This window comes from Schistosoma haematobium, chromosome ZW (assembly GCF_000699445.3).
Source record: "Schistosoma haematobium chromosome ZW, whole genome shotgun sequence".
Classification (NCBI taxonomy): Eukaryota; Metazoa; Platyhelminthes; class Trematoda; order Strigeidida; family Schistosomatidae; genus Schistosoma; species Schistosoma haematobium.
The window spans coordinates 55,998,606-56,018,791 of record NC_067195.1 but is presented as its reverse complement, the minus strand read 5'-3'; the positions used below and the strand labels follow the sequence as shown (position 1 = coordinate 56,018,791).

At 39.7% G+C, this 20,186-nt stretch overlaps 1 protein-coding gene across 4 annotated transcripts; it reads left to right on the top strand.

Annotated features, from left to right (window-relative positions):
- Nucleotides 1-4,552: 4,552 nt before the first annotated feature.
- PSMD12_1 (26S proteasome non-ATPase regulatory subunit 12) lies at nucleotides 4,553-18,946 on the top strand. Of its 4 annotated transcripts, XM_051211820.1 has the most exons (8): nucleotides 4,553-4,772; nucleotides 4,847-4,906; nucleotides 4,938-5,174; nucleotides 5,207-5,311; nucleotides 5,344-5,628; nucleotides 5,667-5,779; nucleotides 8,115-8,358; nucleotides 16,673-18,946. In XM_051211820.1, exons 1-8 carry the CDS (start codon nucleotides 4,686-4,688, stop codon nucleotides 16,877-16,879), a joined length of 1,338 nt encoding a protein of 445 aa, XP_051071926.1. In that variant the 5' UTR covers nucleotides 4,553-4,685; the 3' UTR covers nucleotides 16,880-18,946. The 4 variants fall into 4 exon arrangements, with proteins under 4 accessions (XP_051071926.1, XP_051071927.1, XP_051071928.1 ...); XM_051211821.1 differs by having other exon boundaries at nucleotides 4,938-5,311; nucleotides 16,673-16,937; XM_051211822.1 differs by having other exon boundaries at nucleotides 4,553-4,906; nucleotides 16,673-16,937.
- Nucleotides 18,947-20,186: the final 1,240 nt, after the last annotated feature.

Genomic DNA, 20,186 nt, shown 5'->3' with positions numbered 1-20,186 from the left:
TCTTCCAGAATACCAATCCTTTCTGGAGACCAATCACTTACGTGGAACCGAACAATTATAAATTATATTTTTGTATTTCCATTTTGTATCTTATTATTTTTATGCAGGCAGTGGAGCAGTTCTTCAGGTGTGATTGGTTTTCACCATTACCTTTGAAGTAGATTCTTCTTTACTTTTTACTTGAGGGCGACTAAAGAGGCAGGTGAGTAAACACCTGATAGCCGGTCTGAGCATGGAAAAATCGTACCTCACCAACATGGTGTTGGGTAGCCCGCTCGCGGCACTTCCTCAGATATTCTTATTCCACATTCTCACACTCTTTCTCTTGAAAGCACGCAGTAAACCGTCAGCGATAGTTGTAGAATAGATCACATGCTACAAAATAAGATGACAAGCTAGTAAATGAGGAGACATCCATGGACTATCGTTGACAGCGTTAGTCGTCACTGATTGTAAGTCAAATAGTGAGCGAGTTGATAATTTTCCCTTGGGATGAGAAATAGAACTAAGGTGTTTTCGATAGATAGGTTAATCGAACCGACGTTCCTACGGAAGTCGATTCTAGGGGGAAGCTAATGTAACAGCTCAGGTTGGTTGGTTAAGAGTTGACCCCAAACAACCAAGCTTATGCCGAAACAGTATTGTTCAAGTATTCATTCACTTCCTTATTTTTTATAAGCGTTATATTCCCTATTATCTTGAATGTTGAGAGCCTTTGTTTGTCTGAACAGATAATCCCACGCTCCACTGTGACTGCGCGAAGATCGAAATAAAGACATATTCACTACTTCTCTGGTTTCTTCTATCAATAGCACGAGGGTTACCTTAAGGCACGAAATATTCAGGGAGTGATCAGGAGGTTCCGTCAAGGATCTTTTGGGGCTAGAGACTGTTATCGATGGTGGGAAAGATATGTCACTCCCCATCAGGTCGGAGTATATAAAAGATGGTGTCAGAATAGTGGGATTGTCGCCCCCAACATTTGGAGACCCCATGCAGCGCTGTCGAGGAGGAGAGAGATAAAAAAGGACGAGGTGGTGTACATGTCGAATTAGGGGAGATCAGAGGGTTGTATAGAGTGGCTTGATTTTGATAGTATCTAGAATCATTAGGTGGTTGCCCAAGTAGGCCAACGTTATAGCTTCCTTGTGTGCGGTGGGCAGTTTTAGTCTTATTATGGGTAGTTGGGGAGGTCGTATAATTCTGGTAAATATTAGTGGACTGCCTCATATTGTTGCCTAGAGAGGTGTTCGTGTTGTGTGTGGTGTACTAGTTCCTTGAGCTTTCACAGTTCACACTATACGGCGTACTGACACCACGTGTAGCTGGGGTTTTTGTCGGGTGTAGCTTCACGTTAGGATGAGTGGGTACTGCCAGTCCATTATGTTTGTTGTAGGGCATTCTACTGCTGCGAAAAGGTGAATGTGGTGGGTTAAGGGTGCTGGAGTGCTTGTGGGTTTCTACAAAGAATTTAGTATATTTCTTATTGAGGTGTCCGAGTGGTTGTAGCTATTAGAGCAATCTTCGGGAGAATTATTTTTTGGATTTTTATCGGAGACACAAGGGCAGTGCTTGGGCACTATTGAGACATAAGTGGATTGGTATTTTGGGGTAGCTGTGTGTTTGGGCTTACAATGAATGGCTTCAGTTGCTTCATGTTCAGATTTGTTCTCAGGACTAATAGCAGTATTCGACGTGTCTCCGTTTTTGTGAGGGGTAGGGAAGTGTGTATTAGGATTTGTGCAATGGCCGACGTAACTGCCGCTACTACGTAGGCTGGGTTGGTTGTTTTGCAATCCATGGAAGATTCGTTGCTGGATAGCAGTCCTGTCATGGATGATTGTAATCTTTCTAAATGTCGGAATACGCCTCAGTAATGAACGACTATTAAGGAGGTGATTTACTTCTGTGATACTACCAAACTGAAATAGAATGGGACAAGAGGGTTCAATCTGTGCGTTACGCAACCTTCGTGTTACATAGCAAGACTGCGACAATCCACATTCTTGTAGTAGAGTATTTTTAGCAAACTTTACGTTCGTACTATCAGGTATATTATACACAAAGATATTGTGCATACACTGTAGTCTTTTCAACACTTCAGATGATATATGGTCAATTAATTTTTCAGTGTTTTTATAATTTCGATATCAGGATTTTCTGGAACACTGATTAAATATTTGTACAGTAATAAGTCTTGAATAGTTTGGGTGAGGTTAAGTTCTATTTAACTGCTTTTAGAACTACCACTGGTGAGAATATTGGGATTTATATCAACATTGTTAGGGACTGTATGGTTGCATACATACTTGTTGCAAGTGTCTACCGGGCGATCACCTTGTGCACACTTAGTTGAGGAATGGAGTGTATATCTGAGTGAGTAGTCGAGATCTACATCATTGGGCTGGCTACTGTAGATAGGCTTACTACTGTTATCAACTTCCGTAACTCAGTCACAACAACTGCAGACATTTTGTTGAAATCAGATGGTCCTATTTTACCAGCATAGACACCAATCAGAAATGCTTCACTGAGATACAGCGCTACACGACGACCTAAGATAAGCTGCAACTGTTATTTATAGCTTCTAGACACTGAAAAGCCATCATAGATGAGCTTTAATTTCAGTTCATTGAAGTTTATCTTGCGTAACGGAAGTTCTGAAACACTCAGAAGATTCGATTACAATGTAGTACACTCCTATGGCCATAAAGTTTGGTTCGATATCATGGTAAGTACACAGCACACTTCTGAAGAACATCAGGAGTTCATCAACAACCATCCGAAAAAGGCCAAGAATTTGATTTGACTTCCTAACATTGATACCTCCACCCCTCATAATAGCAATTACAATTCTATCTAGCTCTTGTTTTATTGACAAATGCACACGTATCAACATCTCTGTCGTCGTACTTTGTAAATATGGTTTGTTTAAACAACACAGACAATACCGGTAGCTGCGGTAGGTATATAAAAACTATAACAGCGCAGGGCAATTGCATGATTCAGAACAATCCTGCAACACGGTTACAAGGCCACGATGTTGCCTTCATTGTTAGGATGTACCCTACTGCAGGTTTGTCTGTTAGTGACCTTGCAGTTCCTCACAAATTCCTCTTTTAACTTCCTCAACCTGTAAAACGTCAACCGATGGTAGCCCATCAAGTTTGGCACTCTGTCGGCTGCTACCTGTCTTTCATATCTTTCACTGCTTTTAGTATTGTCATTTTAAAAGAAACAGCTGCAGTTAGGCTGGACCAAGGGATCAATCGAAGTTTGTTACAACAACAACTCCCCTGCATTGCGTAAGGTTTTTGAAAGAGTGGTGCGGAACAAACGCTACTAAAACAAGGACAAAACATTGGTAATGATGATCATGTAATAAAAACGTATTACTGACAGTAAGTGTAAAATGATTTATATTTAATTGTCGTTTCGGTCGGTTGTGTATTAATGATATATATAAACCTTCGCCTGCATTCTTGAATTCCTATTGAAATCAAGCTATATCACTTGCTTTGTTGGAAAAGTAACACATAACAGTTTACTCAGTCATTATAATAAACAATTTCACCAGTAACAGAATTCGGCACACCATTGAAGTCATCACAGTCAACAATCATTTCAAAAATGTCATACAAGTGCGGATTCAAACGAGTGAAAATATTGAGTAGTGGAGGAAACTCTGAGACTTTTAGGGATGTGCTGTGTATAATTATAAGCCAATAATGAATTACTGTCATGCTTCTCTGTCTGATGTATATGCCTTCCACATGCTGTAATTTCAACATGATTCAGTTGCAAGCTATATCACAGGCTTTTATAAAGCACGAATTGAGCGTTCTCAAACTCGAAACCAAAATAGTTAACAAGTGTTTTATTTTTGGAGCATTGTAATGGGATAGTTCAAGTACTTCATGCCAAATTCCTCAAGCACTCGCTCCAGAGCAAAAATACATCTTGATGGGAAACGAGAATTGATCTTTGCAGCGTAAGAGGTTAAAACTTGTTCTCTCACATCAGTCGATTTTTGGTCATCCCCCTAAATAGTGATGTAAGACGTGGACCACATGTGGACAAAAAACTGTAGTATAAGGATATGTCTAATTTATGCGTATCAGTCAGTGTGGTCTTCCTTAGTTATGCGAAAAGAGCAGTGTAGGATTGCTTGTCAGTTGGGTCTCCATCTTGAGTTTTACCTTGTTTTCTGACTGATTAACGCATTCAGAACCTTAAGTCATCAACTTCAAGTCTGGATTATCATGTTGCCGTAATCTCATACCTAGGTGATTCCTAGCTGTTGTCGACTGCTTTCATTACTTAATATGAGCATATTCCATGTGCTCATTGGTTGGTTTCCCTGCTATTTCTCTCGTTCTTTACGATTCTAGATTCTCCAACATAATGCTTCTCACGATCTCCTGGACACAGAGAACCGACTAAAACAATACATTCCCTAACTCTTAATTTTGAGTCCACATAACCTTTCACAACAACAGTTTTGTAAGCAGATACGCTGAAAGGCCATTTTTTGGCAGTATCTTTGAACGATTTTATATCTTAAGTGATCATTTAACATAACTCAATTTTTGGAAACGAAGTGTTGATATTGAACAAATAGTCTAGCCGCTCTTTCCGATATTCGCGTCACCTGAGTAAGACAACCATACACTCTTAAAGAAATCATGGACGACAAGATCCAACATAAAATGGAAGTCGACTATTCCGTTAGCGTCGATAATTTACTCGTAACAGTGAAGTCTTTATTAGCGGTACGTTTTAAGCCAGATGATGATTCATTACTGGCTGTAAATAGGAATGAAGATGCTTATTTAAAAAAATATAGGCTGGCAATTTTGAGTCTGCTGTCGAACAGTGTGTTTCTCTCGAAAAACAAACAAGAACAGTATGTCCTAATTTGTTTTACCCCAGAATAGGCTTCTGATGCTATATCTACAGGGCGACTGTTGGAAGCAATTGTCGAAATTTTAGCTGAAAATTCTCAGTGGCCACGACTTAATGAGCATCTCATTTTAATGACAAAGAAGCACGGTCAGATGAAGCAGTCCGTATCCAAGATGGTTCAAAAAGCTATGGAATATCTTGATAAAACACCGGGTGAACCGGTTAAACTCGAGTTAATCGAAGCTCTTAGGAATGTCACAGAAGGCAAAGTTAGATATTTTCCTTCATTTCACTTCCCTAGATTTATGTAGAAACCGAGAGAGCACGTTTGACCAAGGAATTGGCACGAATCAAAGAATCCCATGGAGATATTGAAGGGGCTGCTGCCGTATTACAGGATCTCCAAGTACGCTTCACTTCTTAACTGATTGATGTCAGGTTGAAACATTTGGTTCTATGGAAAAGAAGGAAAAAGTGGAATTCATGTTGGAACAGATGAGGCTTTGTTTGGCTAAAAAGGACTTTATCCGCACCCAAATCATAAGCAATAAAATATCAACTAAGTTCTTTGCTGATGCAGAAAACGAGGACTTGAAACTCAAGTTCTACAACTTAATGATTAACTTAAATGCTCATGATTCTCTCTACTTGAATATTAGCAAAAATTATTGGGAGATATACAATTCAAAAAGTGTGCAAGAAGATGAACAAAAGCGGTTGCTAGTATGTTTCAGTTCATTGTACTAAGTTTTTCTTAATAGGTACTCAGGCATGTAATCATATATTTGTTACTTTCTCCTTATGACAACGAACAACATGACTTGATGTGTCGCCGAAAGCTGGTAAAGGATATGGAAAAAATACAAGTTTACTTGTAAGTTGAGCCTTATTGTTATGGTAATACATTTTTCTATGTATGCTTTCTGGCTATGAAAATGAGACCGCTCGTATTTTATCTGGAAACTACACATCATCTCTAGAAGTTTTCCACTACTGTCCAAGATAAATTTCCTACTTTTGAAAGGTCTGAATTCAGACGTGGCTTAACGTAAACGAGATATATACTCATGTCAATGTAAGGTCGTTATATTTTTTAGTGAATCCAGTATTCTGTCCAAAACTTCATAGTTTTAAGCCATGGTTTATTCTCTTTCCTTTGACCCTTACTTTTTAGACATCAGTCTCTTCGTAAAAGTTTACAAAACTGAGCTCAAGTACATTTCTGAGCTGGAGTAAACTAATTAACTTTTCCTTTAATGTTTACTTACTGAGAAGGGTGGTTTGTGCCCATAAAGAAAGTAATGCGTTACAAATAGCGTCGGCGGATAGTATTTGTGCCTAGTTTTCAGCCAGCTAAATTGCTTACAATAGATTGATTATATTGATTATATTTTCAGTAAGTTACCGGCTGTCCTAGTTCCCAGATTGTGCCCACTCAATTATGAATACTTCTGTGATCTAAAGTGCTTGTTTCTATCTACTGATTCTTCAACAGGCTTCATAGAAAAACCTATTTACTCATATGAGTAGCATTTAATATTTATTTTGACTTTTAGGTCATACTTTTACCATAAAAAATAGGGTTATCAATAAACGAGGTTGCAAACTCATGTAGGAAGATTCAGTTCCATGGTAGCCGGTGATCAACAATAGGCTCATACGCAGTTTGTTTTCTTGTAATCCTGGAGTTCATGTGCACCATTGGTTTGGACTCTTCCTACTCTCGACCATACCATGGCATTCGGGGGCAGAGCTTAAGTTTAGCAATCTGGATACTCAAGTTCTAGTAGTTGCATTATAGGTGCTAGTCATACTTCCATTAGCACAATTAATTATCGTCATAAAATAAAGCTAAGGAAACAAACAATGTTTTCAATAGATAAGTAAATTTCCTCCAATTGCTTACAATCTTATTCATGCTGAAAAATGTCATAATACAACAATCTAAATTGATGACTGGATAATTATCTCACATATATGTGTATATTAAACTTATAAACTTAAGTCGTATCTGTGGTCCTAACGTTACAATGCTCAGCCGTTACCTTGGGGTGATAGTTGTGCTTCTTATCGTGACAACTTAGTCGGACCATATTGGCTAAAACACTTGTTTCTTTAGGTTCGACAGTGTCAGACAGGTCGTTCGGAGAGCTTCAAGTATGAAAGTACTAAACCTATGGTCTAAATACGAATTCATACTCCCAAATGTGCTACGGTATGAAAAAATATAACGTGTCCCTCGAACAACCATGATCTGCAACGATACCACTTTAAAACGGGAGAAGGGGCTAGAAGAAGTTGACCACAATAGTTGCACACCTCATCTTGCTCCACAGATTTCCTGTAGTGGTGATAAGCCCTTTAAATTATGCAGTCAGTCCATTAGAAACTATTCATTAAAAAGATTGATCAGCCTCAGGTGGTTGTCTTGGGAGCCTTGCGGTCACACTCTTAGGTCGCCATGGTCACTTCTAATTCAGTCACTTTCCAGCCTCAAGGTGAAGCATCCTTTCATAATGTGAGCAGCGGAGAAGCGACAACTACCCTCATATGTTTTACATCATTCAAGTTAATCTTGTTTACAATCGACTTTCTTCATTTTTTAAGACTTCTATTCTTACTATTAACCCTCTCCTGTACTAATGTTCTAATAACCGGTAGCCTTCTAAAAAACATCTTAGATGTTTCACTTTTATCCTAACCCTCAAGTTTGCTATCACTAATTGAGGATGGTAAATCAATACTTTTCTAACATAATACATCCAAATATTTTTGGCATCACAAGCACTAAATTCCTGAGAAACCAAGCTCCCTGCCTTCAGATTTGTTTCTTAGTAGTATCAAATGTGTAATATTTTTCTTAATCATGTAGTGTGCTTCATAATGCATTGTGCTTGTTTCTAAATATCAATATTTTAAACACTTAAACCGATATCAGTTAGCTGCATGATAGTTACTAACTATCAAAAACGAACAGTATTTTCCGAGCAAGCATATTCTGCTTCTAAGTCCACTCTCACTACTCATTCGCCTGCAGTAATTGGGGTAAACTAGCATTTTTCACTCTGCACCTTGTTTTTTAAAATTTCGATTGGAACCAGCATAGTTTTTAAAATAATTTATCTGATTTCGAAAATAATTTGACGCGACAATATAAAAATGAGCATATATATATATAGTACAATCTAGTCTCAATAATTTTTATTCAGTGATATGCTCAAAGCATTTACAACACAAGAATTATTAAAGTGGGATGAATTCTGTAATCTATACGAGCATGCTTTACGTACAGAAACTGATGTATTTTTAAAGAAAGCCGATGAATCGGAATGCGAAACACGCTGGTGTGATCTACGTTTACGAGTAATTGAGCACAATATTCGTGTAATATCTGAATACTATACAAGAATTCGGCTCCATCGGCTATCTCAGTTGTTAGATTTGGATATCGATGTAAGCGTTTTCCATTCAACTATTTGATTATGATAAATGTCTTCAAAGTTTACTTATTTCTTTTTAGATCCCATTTGTCTCTTTAACTTGTCTATTATGTGATCATCTCTGAACTTATCTCAAAGTCAATAGCAATTGATAAAATATTTTAGTATTATATTTTTTAGTAGCCTAATATGTAAAATTAGTGCCAGTCGTGCAGCATAATTTTTGATATCTTAATGTGTTCCTCTAATCCGTTTATATTTTCGCGAGAGGTTTAAGTTTCAGTCAGTCAGTAACAACGTAGAACTTCGTACGTACGTACATCAGTTCGAGTTGCCATACCATTTTAGCACAAAGATGCAGTTGTCGATTCAAATCCCGTAGTGGTAGAGGTAGTAAGAGTATAGGCAGTGATCGGAAAGATTAGGGTTTGGAGATGTTATTTAAAGAGTATAATCCAGTGAAATAAATTTTACCTTTTGAAATCGTGGATAAAAATTTGACGAAACATACTTATTCAGTATCCTTTTTCACTTAGATTTGATGGATAGGAAATAAATGACTTAATTTAGTAAATAAAGCGAAACATACTAAACTCATTTCTCAAGCGTTTTGTTTAGTGCAAATAATATTCGATTGCTGTAGCCCTTCATTAATACTTTCTGATAAATCGTTTTGGGATTTCACTTTTATTGCCTTAGTTATGTAGATTCCGACTTATATCTTAACAAAACGATTAAGGGATCGGGTTTTGAGTTGGGCTACGGTTAGGTCTACTTATAAATGATTGAGGGTTCCTCTAATACAACACATGGACACAACAAGACTTCAACGTTAATAATGTATACACTAATAAAAATGGAACGTTCATGATAACTTTACGTTGTATACAGAAGTCAAAAATCATGAAGGAACAACGCTTTTTGTGGTAATATGTAGTGACTAGGAGACGTATCATGGTTGACGAGCTAAAACCAATGACAGTCAGTTAACGGGAAGTTTTTAGGGGAATATTAATTAGGAAAATGTCTTCGAGGTCATCCGTTGTAGAAGGAACTTACATGTAATGACAAAAACTAGATAACCTCTTTTTGGCACCAATAAAACAACCTTAGATTTCATCATCGGGTTTACTCGACATATTAATTGTTAAATAATTTAACCCAATGAGGTTTCTATTGTTTAAAACTGCATATCAGTAATTGTGTCGATTTAATTAAGTCTATATCATATTTAAGAATTATTAAGTTACCATGTACTTGCAGCTTCTAAACTTACTTATGTTGTAACTTTAAACACATATTTCATCAGTGTTATAACTGTTACAAAAATAATTAATTGTAAATAGTTTATATGCCGTTAACAGTAATATATTGTAAAACTAGTAACGGTAAACTAGAAATGACTTTTGATATGAAGCTTATTGATTGTAAGGTTGCTGCTTGCTATATATTTATCGGGCTTAATATTTATTGTTTTCTCATTCTGGGATTTACTTCAAGAGGCATCCTGGTCAGCCATTAAAATCCTCTGCCATTTTAAATGTCATTATCTCAGAAACATTTCTTTTTGCCTCTGGCTAAATGTTAGTCAGTCAGCTACAACGTATGATCAGGCACATATATGCATCAGTCCAAGTTGCCATACCGCATTAGCACAGCAAGATGAACATTGGATTCATAGGAGTGGTTAAGTCAATGGTGGTAATATATAAAAGAAAGATTGTATATAAGAACATAGTACACGAAGAAAGAATTAGTTCATAGAAAGAAAGATATGAAGTGATTTGTATCTCTTAGTTTAAGGGAAGACAGAGAGTGTATACACCGACGCCATTGTGATCGATTCTGATCCTTGTCCAACAGAGTCTCCAACCATTGCTTAGGATAGTCACGCGGACCCCAAACAAGTAGTCTACACCTACCAACATGGCTCAGACTAGAAGTTAGTGTCTTCAAGCACTGATGCCACGTTTTGGTTTGACCGACCCTAACTTTCTCCCAACCATCTCCGACACCGGTTAGCATTGCACGTCGTGGTAGTCGGTGTTCAGGCAAACCATCTCAGTCGATGAAGATCCACAACCTCATCAACTGATTTACCATCATTCCCTAATACCCTGGGTCTAACCTCACTATTACTTACCCGGTGATCCCAGAAGATGCGAGCAATATTTCTAAGACATCTGTGGTCAAATACTAGTAGCTTACGAGTATCTTCTACTCCCAATGGCCATGTTTCGCGGTCATAAAGTAAAACAGAACGAACTGCCGCACAGTATACTCGTCCTTTTGTTGATAGACGGATATCTCGCCTGCGCCATAGGTGACATAAGTTGGCAAAAGTCAAGCGAGCTTTTCGAATCCGTGTAGAGATTTCGTCAGACACCAACCCATTAGGGCTGATCAGACTTCCAAGATAAGTGAAGTTGTCAACGCGTTCGACTACTTCATTTCCTATCCTTAGTTCAGGTGTTGACACAGACCAGTTCTGAAGCAACAACTTGCATTTAGGGGGAGAGTAGCGCATTCCAAATATTCTGGCATTGTTGCTTAGTGCTACCAGAAGACTCTGCATTTTATCAGCGTCTTCACCAAACAGGACTATGTCATCTGCGTATTCTAAGTCGATAAGTGGACTTTCTGGAAGGAGGTCAATACCCGATAATTCAGTCGACGAGAATGTTATTCCCATCAGTAGGTCTATGATGAAGTTAAACAAAAATGGAGAAAGTGGACAACCTTAACGGACACCACTTGTTTATTTTGTTTTTATTTGAACACATTAATATTGGTACAAGACGGCACCAAATATGTATGCGCCACACAAATAAATGGAAATGGGAAGACAAAAAAGAAGCTAAGGAGCGTAAAAGAAAGAAAAAAGGAACAATAAGGACCAGATTAGTGTAAGGTAGTATAATAATAATAATGGGGGAAACGGAAAGGTACAACCAGGAAGAATTCTTTCAGCTAAGAAAGATACAACCGCTTTTTATGAAGAAAGTAAAAGAAAGTTACAGCAGGATCGCCACTGGCTTCTATTCTGAGCCATATCTGATAACGTCTCTAGCCACTGTGTTGCACCATCTCTCGGACCCCAGCCAGGGAGACGTGAAGGACCAACACAGGCCAGCCCTTTGCACCTTTCTTTCATACCACGACACCATGTCATACACTGATCACTTCTCCCCTTTTTACAACCAGTCCCAGAGTCGGCAAATAATGCAAGACGTGGAATTCTCTGAGATGGCATTCGTAGAACATGTCCAAGCCACCGAAGTCGATGATCGAACATAGAGAGTCATGTAACATCCTCAACTCGGAGAGGCCAGGTTCCACAAGCATAGAGCAGAACTGCTCTCACCGATGCGTCGTAGATCCGACCTTTTACAGCCGGACTGACGTCACGAAGACGCCAAAGGTGGCCCAGATTGGCATAAACCGCTCTGGCTTTCAGTATACGTGCATTAATCTCATCACTCACAACACCACCAGCACGTATGCAGCTACACATATACACGAACTTCTCGACTACGTCTATCTGCTCACCATCCAGGGTGAGTACAGGATTAGGATCCTGTCAGTCTTGCAGAAGTACTTTGCACTTCGAAGGTGCAAAATACATACTATACATACGGACACTGATTGCCAACTGATTAAGTGCGGATTGCATGGCTTGGGCATTATCGCACAGTAAGACAATATCATCCTCATACTCAAGGTCGAGAAGTCTTTCTCCAGGCAACAGATCCACACCGCCATTACTTACATCCATCAGAGGTGTTTCCAGAATGTCATCGATGGCAAAGTTGAAGAGGAATGGTGAGATTGGGCAACCCTGTTTAACCCCAATGCTCGAATGGAACAATGGAGAGAGGTGGTTTTTTGCCCTCACTCTGCCTGAGTTGTTTGTATATAGGGCTTTTAGGATGTTAATAAACTTCTCAGACACACCCTTCTTCAATAGACAGTCCCAGAGAACAGTTCTATCCAACGAATCGGACGCAGCCCTAATGTCAAGAAACACTACGATTGTTGGCCTGTGATAAGTATGACGGTGTTCTAACATTTGGCGGAGGGTGAAGATATGATCAATGCATCCTCGACCAGAACGAAACCCAGCTTGCTCCTCGCGAGTCAATCTTTCTCGGGTTTTGAACAACCTACGAAGTATGACGGAAGTCAATAGCTTGGACGCAATCGGAAGTAGACTTATCCCCCGATAGTTGTTACAGGAACGAGGTGAACCCTTTTTAAAGATAGGGACAACTATCGACCCAGTCCATAACGTTGGTACCCTCTCTAGTTCCCAGACCTTTGTAAACAACGTCGTCAGTCCCTTAGCCAGAAAGTCACCACCATCTTTAAAAAGAGCCGGAGGTAAGTCATCTGGGCCAGGTGATTTGTAGCACTTCAAGAGTTGGAGTTCCTTGCGGACTTCCGCCTCATTTGGTGGATCAGTCGTCACCGGCCATGGAGGGCAGGACAGTCTGACCGATGTTGCCGGAGCAGCAGGCCAGTTGAACTGCCCTTCGAAAAATTCTGCCCATCGTCGATGGATGTTAGTGATTGGCGTTCCGTCATCTTCGCAGATTGTTTCGCTCACACCAGACTTCTTGCTGTCAGTGGCTCGGATGAGTTGGGAGAACTTCCAGTAGTTACCAGATGCAGCTGCTGCTTCCAACTCATTAGCACGCTTCGACCACCAGGCTTCTCGGTGCTCACGCAAGCTTTGCCCAATCTCATTGCGTAACATCCTTCGTTTGTGGTCAAACTCACGGCCACCCGGAGTAGACCGACGGGCTTCGATGAGTTGTAAGAAGCCTGAGGAAACCCAATGCTTATAAGCGGGACATTTCGCGAACCTACAAGTGACTTTACTCGCCATTTTTATGGCTTGCAATTGCGACCAATGCTCATCTATACTTCTCGGTGGAATGATAGCTAGCCTAGAAGCTAGCTCGATTCGATACTTACTTGCAATAGGAGTTGCAACCAACTTGCTGACATCAATCCTTTGGTGGCGGTCACTTCGTTGTCCACTGAAAGGAAGGTAACATTGGCGCAAACTAGGGCATGGTCAGAGTCCAGATAGGTACTCCAAAAGGAATAGCAGTCTTGTACACAACCACGCCAGCGTTAGCTGATCGCGATGTGATCAATCTGAGTTCAGGCTTGAGATGCCGAGGGAGGACGCCAGGTGGCACATCGGCGATGACTGTGTCGAAAGTTAGTGCAAGCCAGAAACAGGTTGTGGTCTGTGCACAGTTGCAGTAGACGGTCCCCGTTATCTGTCCTGCGACCAACAAGTCCCCATTGGCCACCTAAACGACTCTTCTGTGCGTAGACGCCCGACCTGAGCATTCAAGTCTCCATCTAGTACTACAATTTCTGGAGAAGAACAGTTACCTGGTGGTAGAATTCATCCTTGATTGCATCCGGGCTGCAATCTGTCGTTGCATACTCGGAGATGACGAAAAGACATCGTTTCTCACGCCGATTTCTTCTCACTTTGATGGAACTTCCTAATCTAACAGTACATAACCGACTGTTAATGGGGACCCAATCAATTAGTGCTGCCTCAGCTCTAGCGCTTAGTGCGACACCGACGGCAGCAAGACTAGGCGAAGATGCCACAGGGCCCCCGGATAAGCGCACGTAAAACAAGCTTTTTGAAGCGACAGATGTAAAGCGAATTTGTAGTACTTCAGCAGGGTCTTGAACACGGGTCTCCGATAGACAACAAATGTCGATATTAAGACTTTCCAAAGACATAGCCAACCCTATCTGTTGTCCAACATGCATAAGTGTGCGAACGTTGAAGGCAGCCAGTTTGAATGATGCACGTGGTTTCAGAAAAACTGCTTCAGTACTCGTATTCGGTGGTAGCATACAATTATCAACCAGCCAGTGACTCGAGAACGTTTAGATAGAGCCGAACTTCCACCTTAGGCGAGCTGCTGTATAAGTCGAAAAATAGGTATACACAGAGTGGGAATAGAGGGTGAATAAATGACGTAGTAAATAATAATAATAATAATAATAATAATAATAATAATAATAATAATAATAATGTGAATTGCTTGACTGTAAATCGTAGCGAGAATAGAGCTTTCAGTGAATACCATCATTTTATTTGTGTGTGGGCTGTGATACTGCCCGGGTGCCTAGATAGAAGCAGGTGGTTTTCTTAGGGGGCCACACCACGAGCCTTTGACCTAAAAGTCTGGTCCACAAGGCAGTGGAGCATCGTGAGGAGATGCAGTCCCATGGTAGCCGGCGACCAACGATTGGTTCATACGCCATTTGTTCCCTCAGAATACTGGAACCCATGTGCACCACTTGATGTTGCAAAAGCAGATGACAGTTCGCCATAAGCTCTGACTCTATTAGTAGTATTCGAGTAAAGAGCTTTTTTGCGTCTAGTGAGGCACAATTAGATGCGTGCTCGTATTAGGGCATGGTCGAAGTCCAAACAGGTACTCCAGAATGAGCGACAATCTTCTGTTGAATCTCTCCAACGATGACTGATGGCAATATGGTCTATTTGAGTCCATCGTTGGTTTGGTGTAGGGGGTCGCCATGTTAGATGATGTCTCTCCTTATGCTTAAAATTTGTGTTTGCTAAAAAATAAACGATTGTCTGAGCACAGTTACAGCAGACGATCACCATTATCTGTTCGTTGTGCCGGAATACTAAAATACCCGCTTAAATGCCTTTCTGTTTGGTTTAAACTACCTATGTGGGCATTAAAGTCACCTGCTACGAGTACTATGTCTGAACGTTTAGCTTTCTGAAGAAGTTCAGATAGCTTTCTGTAAAATTCATCTTTCACTTCATCTGAGCTGCAGTCAGTGGGAACGTAGGCAGAAACGACAAAAGACAACGACGTGTGTCCCTATCCTTCCGAGTTCTTACGGAGCTGTTTAGCCGAACAACACATAAACGACTGCTAACGGGGATCCACTCTAACAGTGCTTGTTCCTCCTTCATGCTTAGTGCTATGCCTACACCTGCCAGTCCACGAGGACTGGCCATTGCGTCACCAGATACACGGTGGGTGTATCTCGTCGGCTCTCCGTTTTGCCGAGGTGAGGTCAAGTGAATGACTACACTGAGATCCTGTATGCGTGTTTCGGAGACACAACATACATCAGTGGTACGAGATTCTAGGGTTTTAGCCAAGGAAGCCTGCTGACCGGCTCCAATGTGTAGTTTGGAGCGAGGTTTCAGTAGGCCTGGGACAGTGTTTTGAGCACTAGAATCGTTGGCTATGGTGACACTTGAGGGGGAAGCCGAAAGAGAAAGTTTAGAGGTGAAAGTCGATGTAGGAGGAATAATAGGAATTGATGAGGGAGGTTGATTATGAATACAGTGGTCTTGAGTGCTGTCAGAGGTATGCGGGCGGTTATCACTTCCCGGTTGCCCACACCGTGGAAGGATTTTTCTGGAGGTACCTGAAAAGGAAATTGGATTAGAGGTGGTCTTAGTGACCTGAGAGCGTGATCGCAGTGCCCAACGGACAACTGCTTGAGATCGATCACACACGACCTTTTTATCGGTAATTTTTGTGTTAGCTCCTTACTTGTTGAGACCTTACCGCCGGAGACGGATATCCATGGGATAAGGCGAGGTGTGCATTTTTAGGGTCGACCTTTTCTAACCCCACCCTTGTGGGAAGGCAGCATCGCTGTCATGCTGGTTGTCTGAAGGAAACACCTTACTGCTGTCACACTTCTGTACAGTCAGCAGTACGACTTCGCCTTCGGACTGTTTGTTGCTTTTAGTCTTTCTGCTCTTCAACCGACCTGTCTGACATGGTAGGACCTTGAGGGACGGTTGTTCCAGCCAGTATAGCTCGTTTGTTTCGTCACGATGGGCAAGCCCGACCACCACGTCAAGGTAGCTGAACGGTCGCATGTTATCCCTCTTAGAGTTTTATATCTTTCAGAAACATACCTTCCATTTTAAGCAATCTAACATGGTTTCAAAATCACATCTAAAACGTCCTAGTCGCTATTCAATACCTCCTATATTTAAAAGTATTTCAATATCATCAATTCATGTGATACAAATAAATGTAGTGTTAGGGTTACTCAAATATTTCACCTATCTTCTGAGTGTACGCATAAGTGGGATCTTCGTTGGATAGTGTGCTCCTGATTTTCCTTCCAAAACACTTCTACCAAGATACTTTTTTACTTCAGTGGAATCCATTGCAACTACTTCGATTTCAGGGAATAATGTTGATATTTTTCGGCTATTCGAATCATTTCTCCATTAATACTGTTTTTGCTATACGTTTACTGTCTGTATTTTTCTTTAGAAAACTGAGGAATATCTGTCGAAATTAGTGGTAAATAAAACAATTTATGCTAAAATTGATCGACTTGAAGGAGTGGTACACTTTATAGCCAAAAAAATGCCGACGGAAGCTTTAAATGATTGGTCTTACAATACTAGAAATTTAATGGCATTGATCAATCAAACAACACATTTAATCAACAAAGAACGTATGATCCATGGTGTGTAAAATAAAATTATGAGTCTGGTATTCTTGTTTTATATAAATAAAATTTTTGTTTGAAAAATCATAGTTTTATACTCTATGGGGTTTACGAAAACTACTCCCTCTTACACATCCTTGATTTACTTTTCTTTGATATCGTGTAAGCACGTGTAATGTGGTACGGTACGACATAGATATTGCTGGGAGTAAAATGTTTCCTGTTCACAAACAAATACAAAGTGTATATCAACTCTAAACTCATAATGGTGCTTATCTCAAGTCCGTAACTCATTAATATTGTTACAGTACAGTTAAAAGTACTTGTGTAAAAAGTGTCTATAAGATGTTTATCTCTTAAACATTAATCATATAATCGAGAATGGCATTTATTTTTATATTTAATTTAATAGCTTTACAAAGTATTTACAAAGGCTTGAGAAAAGCTGCCTATAATTAAAATTAAATGACTTTTTTATCATTTAGACTCATGTTTTGAAATTGTGTGTTCTTACTTAACTTTTGAATTTAACTTCACTGATATAATAACTACAAGCTAGTATGTATCAGCTGACCCTCAGATTTTATTATACATGACAATTATAGGATTATTCGTGTTTGCATTCTTTTAACGCCGTTTTTCTTTTAATATGAAGGCGTACGCAATATACTGTTACTATATGGGGTGTATGGAGGTTGAATTTCAAAGTTTACATCGCAGATGAGTGCTGAACCATCTATATCACTGAGCCCAACGTGAGATCAAGAGGCCTCGGGTTCAACCGAGGTAGAATCGTAGATATGCGCTGCCGAGGAGTCCCTCACCAGAACGAAACAACTATCCAGAGCTTCCTGGTTTTCTTCTGCTGTCTAACTAAGATTAGTCTGTGATGTAAATCTTGTAATATATTGTGCTGTTTTCTTGAGTGTATAGTAAGTGGAAATACTTTGGTTGAATTTGTAGTTATACATACTTTATCGCAACTATTGGACAGTTATAAAATTCTCAGAAGATATGAGTACATATTGCTCTTGATTAGGTAGATGAAATTGAGTAATCTATGCAAAATACCATTGAACATAACAGAGAAACAGGAACAAAACCATTGTATGCTCTCGCGTTTTTCCGACCATACCTTCTCTTTACTCAAGTCTACTTCTGTTAAAATAAAAGTACGGGACTGATCATTTAGTAAACCTAGTTATTTACAGATATTTTAACAGTTGATCAAAAAAATCATATTTCTAAACACAGTCCCTACGTTAACTAGCTATGGTCTACAGTAACATACAATCTTTAGCAGATAGCATCCAGAAGTGCGTAATTTGTCCTTATTTTGTAACCTGATTAGTATGAAAAGTAGACAGAAACTTAAAGAGAATTAAACAACAGGGAAATATTGAAGGACAACCAATGTGCTGAAACATTAAATCTCAAAGATGATTTTGTAGTCACTTCAATTATTAAAGTGTGATTTGGTGGGAACATTACCAACTTGACGCTGATACGACTTAAAAATGGGTAAACTTTTAAATAAATCTTTTTTTCAAAACAAGCGTACGTTTGAAACAAAACTCAGTTATCCATTTCAAATTAAACTTAAAACTCTAGACTACTTAATCAGATATATGAGTAGGTTTTTTGTATTGTCCCAAACACTAACTTCAGTTTACGATCTCATTTCGGTACTTTACAGTCATACGTTAGGTGCTTTACTATAATTAGGGTACATATCAATCAGGGAAAGTTGTTAAAGGACAATTTAATGGTACAACAAAATATCACAATTACATTAGCTAAGTATAATTTTCTTCTCGACCTCCTTTTTCTTCTGATATTAGTTTCTCATATAATCACACACATTTATTTTATTTCGTGTCATGTTAAGGGATTACACCAATCACTTCATAATTGCATTACCCTTATATAGATGTGATTACTGGTAACCATGACACTCGCTCTACATTGCATTATTACTTTCCAATATATAAATACGCGTCGATCTTAACTATGTTTGTTCATACACTTGTCCCATTCTCATTATTATTATGATTTTGTTCAAGTCTCGAACATTTATCTAAACTTCACAAACCAATGTACATTATATTGTATATGGAGAATTGTAGCTCAACTCCGCCTGTAGCTCTTCTAGAGTTACTGCCGGTCCCAAGCCCGGGTAAAGGAGGAGGGTTGGGCATGGGGTTAGCGTCCCCATCCCGTAGAAAACTAACTCGCTAAAAAAACGCTTACCAGAAAAAATAATTCAAACCATTTTAACTCTGCCCTGAGAGTTAGAAGGTCTTCATTTAGAAGAATTATGACGCTTCATGGTGAAAGCCGAATTCCTTCGGAAGCCACGAGGCCGATGCCCCTTCTAACAACCAGAGCAAAAATTTTTATAGGTACATGGAACGTTAGAACAATGTGGGAAACCGGGAAGACCAGCCAAATAGCAACGGAAATGAGGAGATACAACTTAGCAGTACTGGGAATCAGCGAAACCCACTGGACCCAAGCTGGACAGAAAAGGCTAGCTACGGGAGAGATGCTGCTATACTCCGGTCACGAAGAGGAAAATGCTCCACACACACAGGGAGTTGCTCTTATGCTGTCCAAAGTAGCACGAAATGCACTTGTAGGATGGGAATCCCACGGATCCAGAATCATCAAAGCATCATTCAAAACAAAGAAGGAGGGGATCTTAATGAATATTATTCATTGTTATGCACCCACCAATGATAGCAACGACGACATTAAAGATCAATTCTACGAGCGGCTGCAGTCAATCATAGAGAAATGCTCAAGAAAGGACCTCACCATTCTGATGGGAGATCTAAATGCCAAGGTCGGAATAGACAACACTGGATATGAAGATATTATGGGACGACATGGACTGGGAGAGAGGAACGAAAATGGAGAAAGATTTGCAAATTTGTGTGCATCCAACAAATTAGTCATAGGAGGCACAATATTTCCACACAAACGTATACACAAGGCTACATGGATCTCACCGGACCACACTACAGAGAACCAGATAGACCATATTTGCATAAAAAAAATTCCGAAGGACAATGGAAGATGTGAGAACCAGGAGAGGAGCTGACGTAGCTTCAGATCACCACCTAGTTGTAGCCAATTTAAAACTGAAGCTAAAAAATAACTGGACAAGTGGACAAACAGCAATACAAAGGTTCAATACAGCCTTCCTTCGAGATACTGACAAACTCAATGAATTCAAGATAGCTCTCAACAACAGATTCCAAGCCGTTCAAGATCTACTGAAGGAAGAAGAAACTACCATGGAGGACAACTGGAAAGGCATCAAAGAAACAT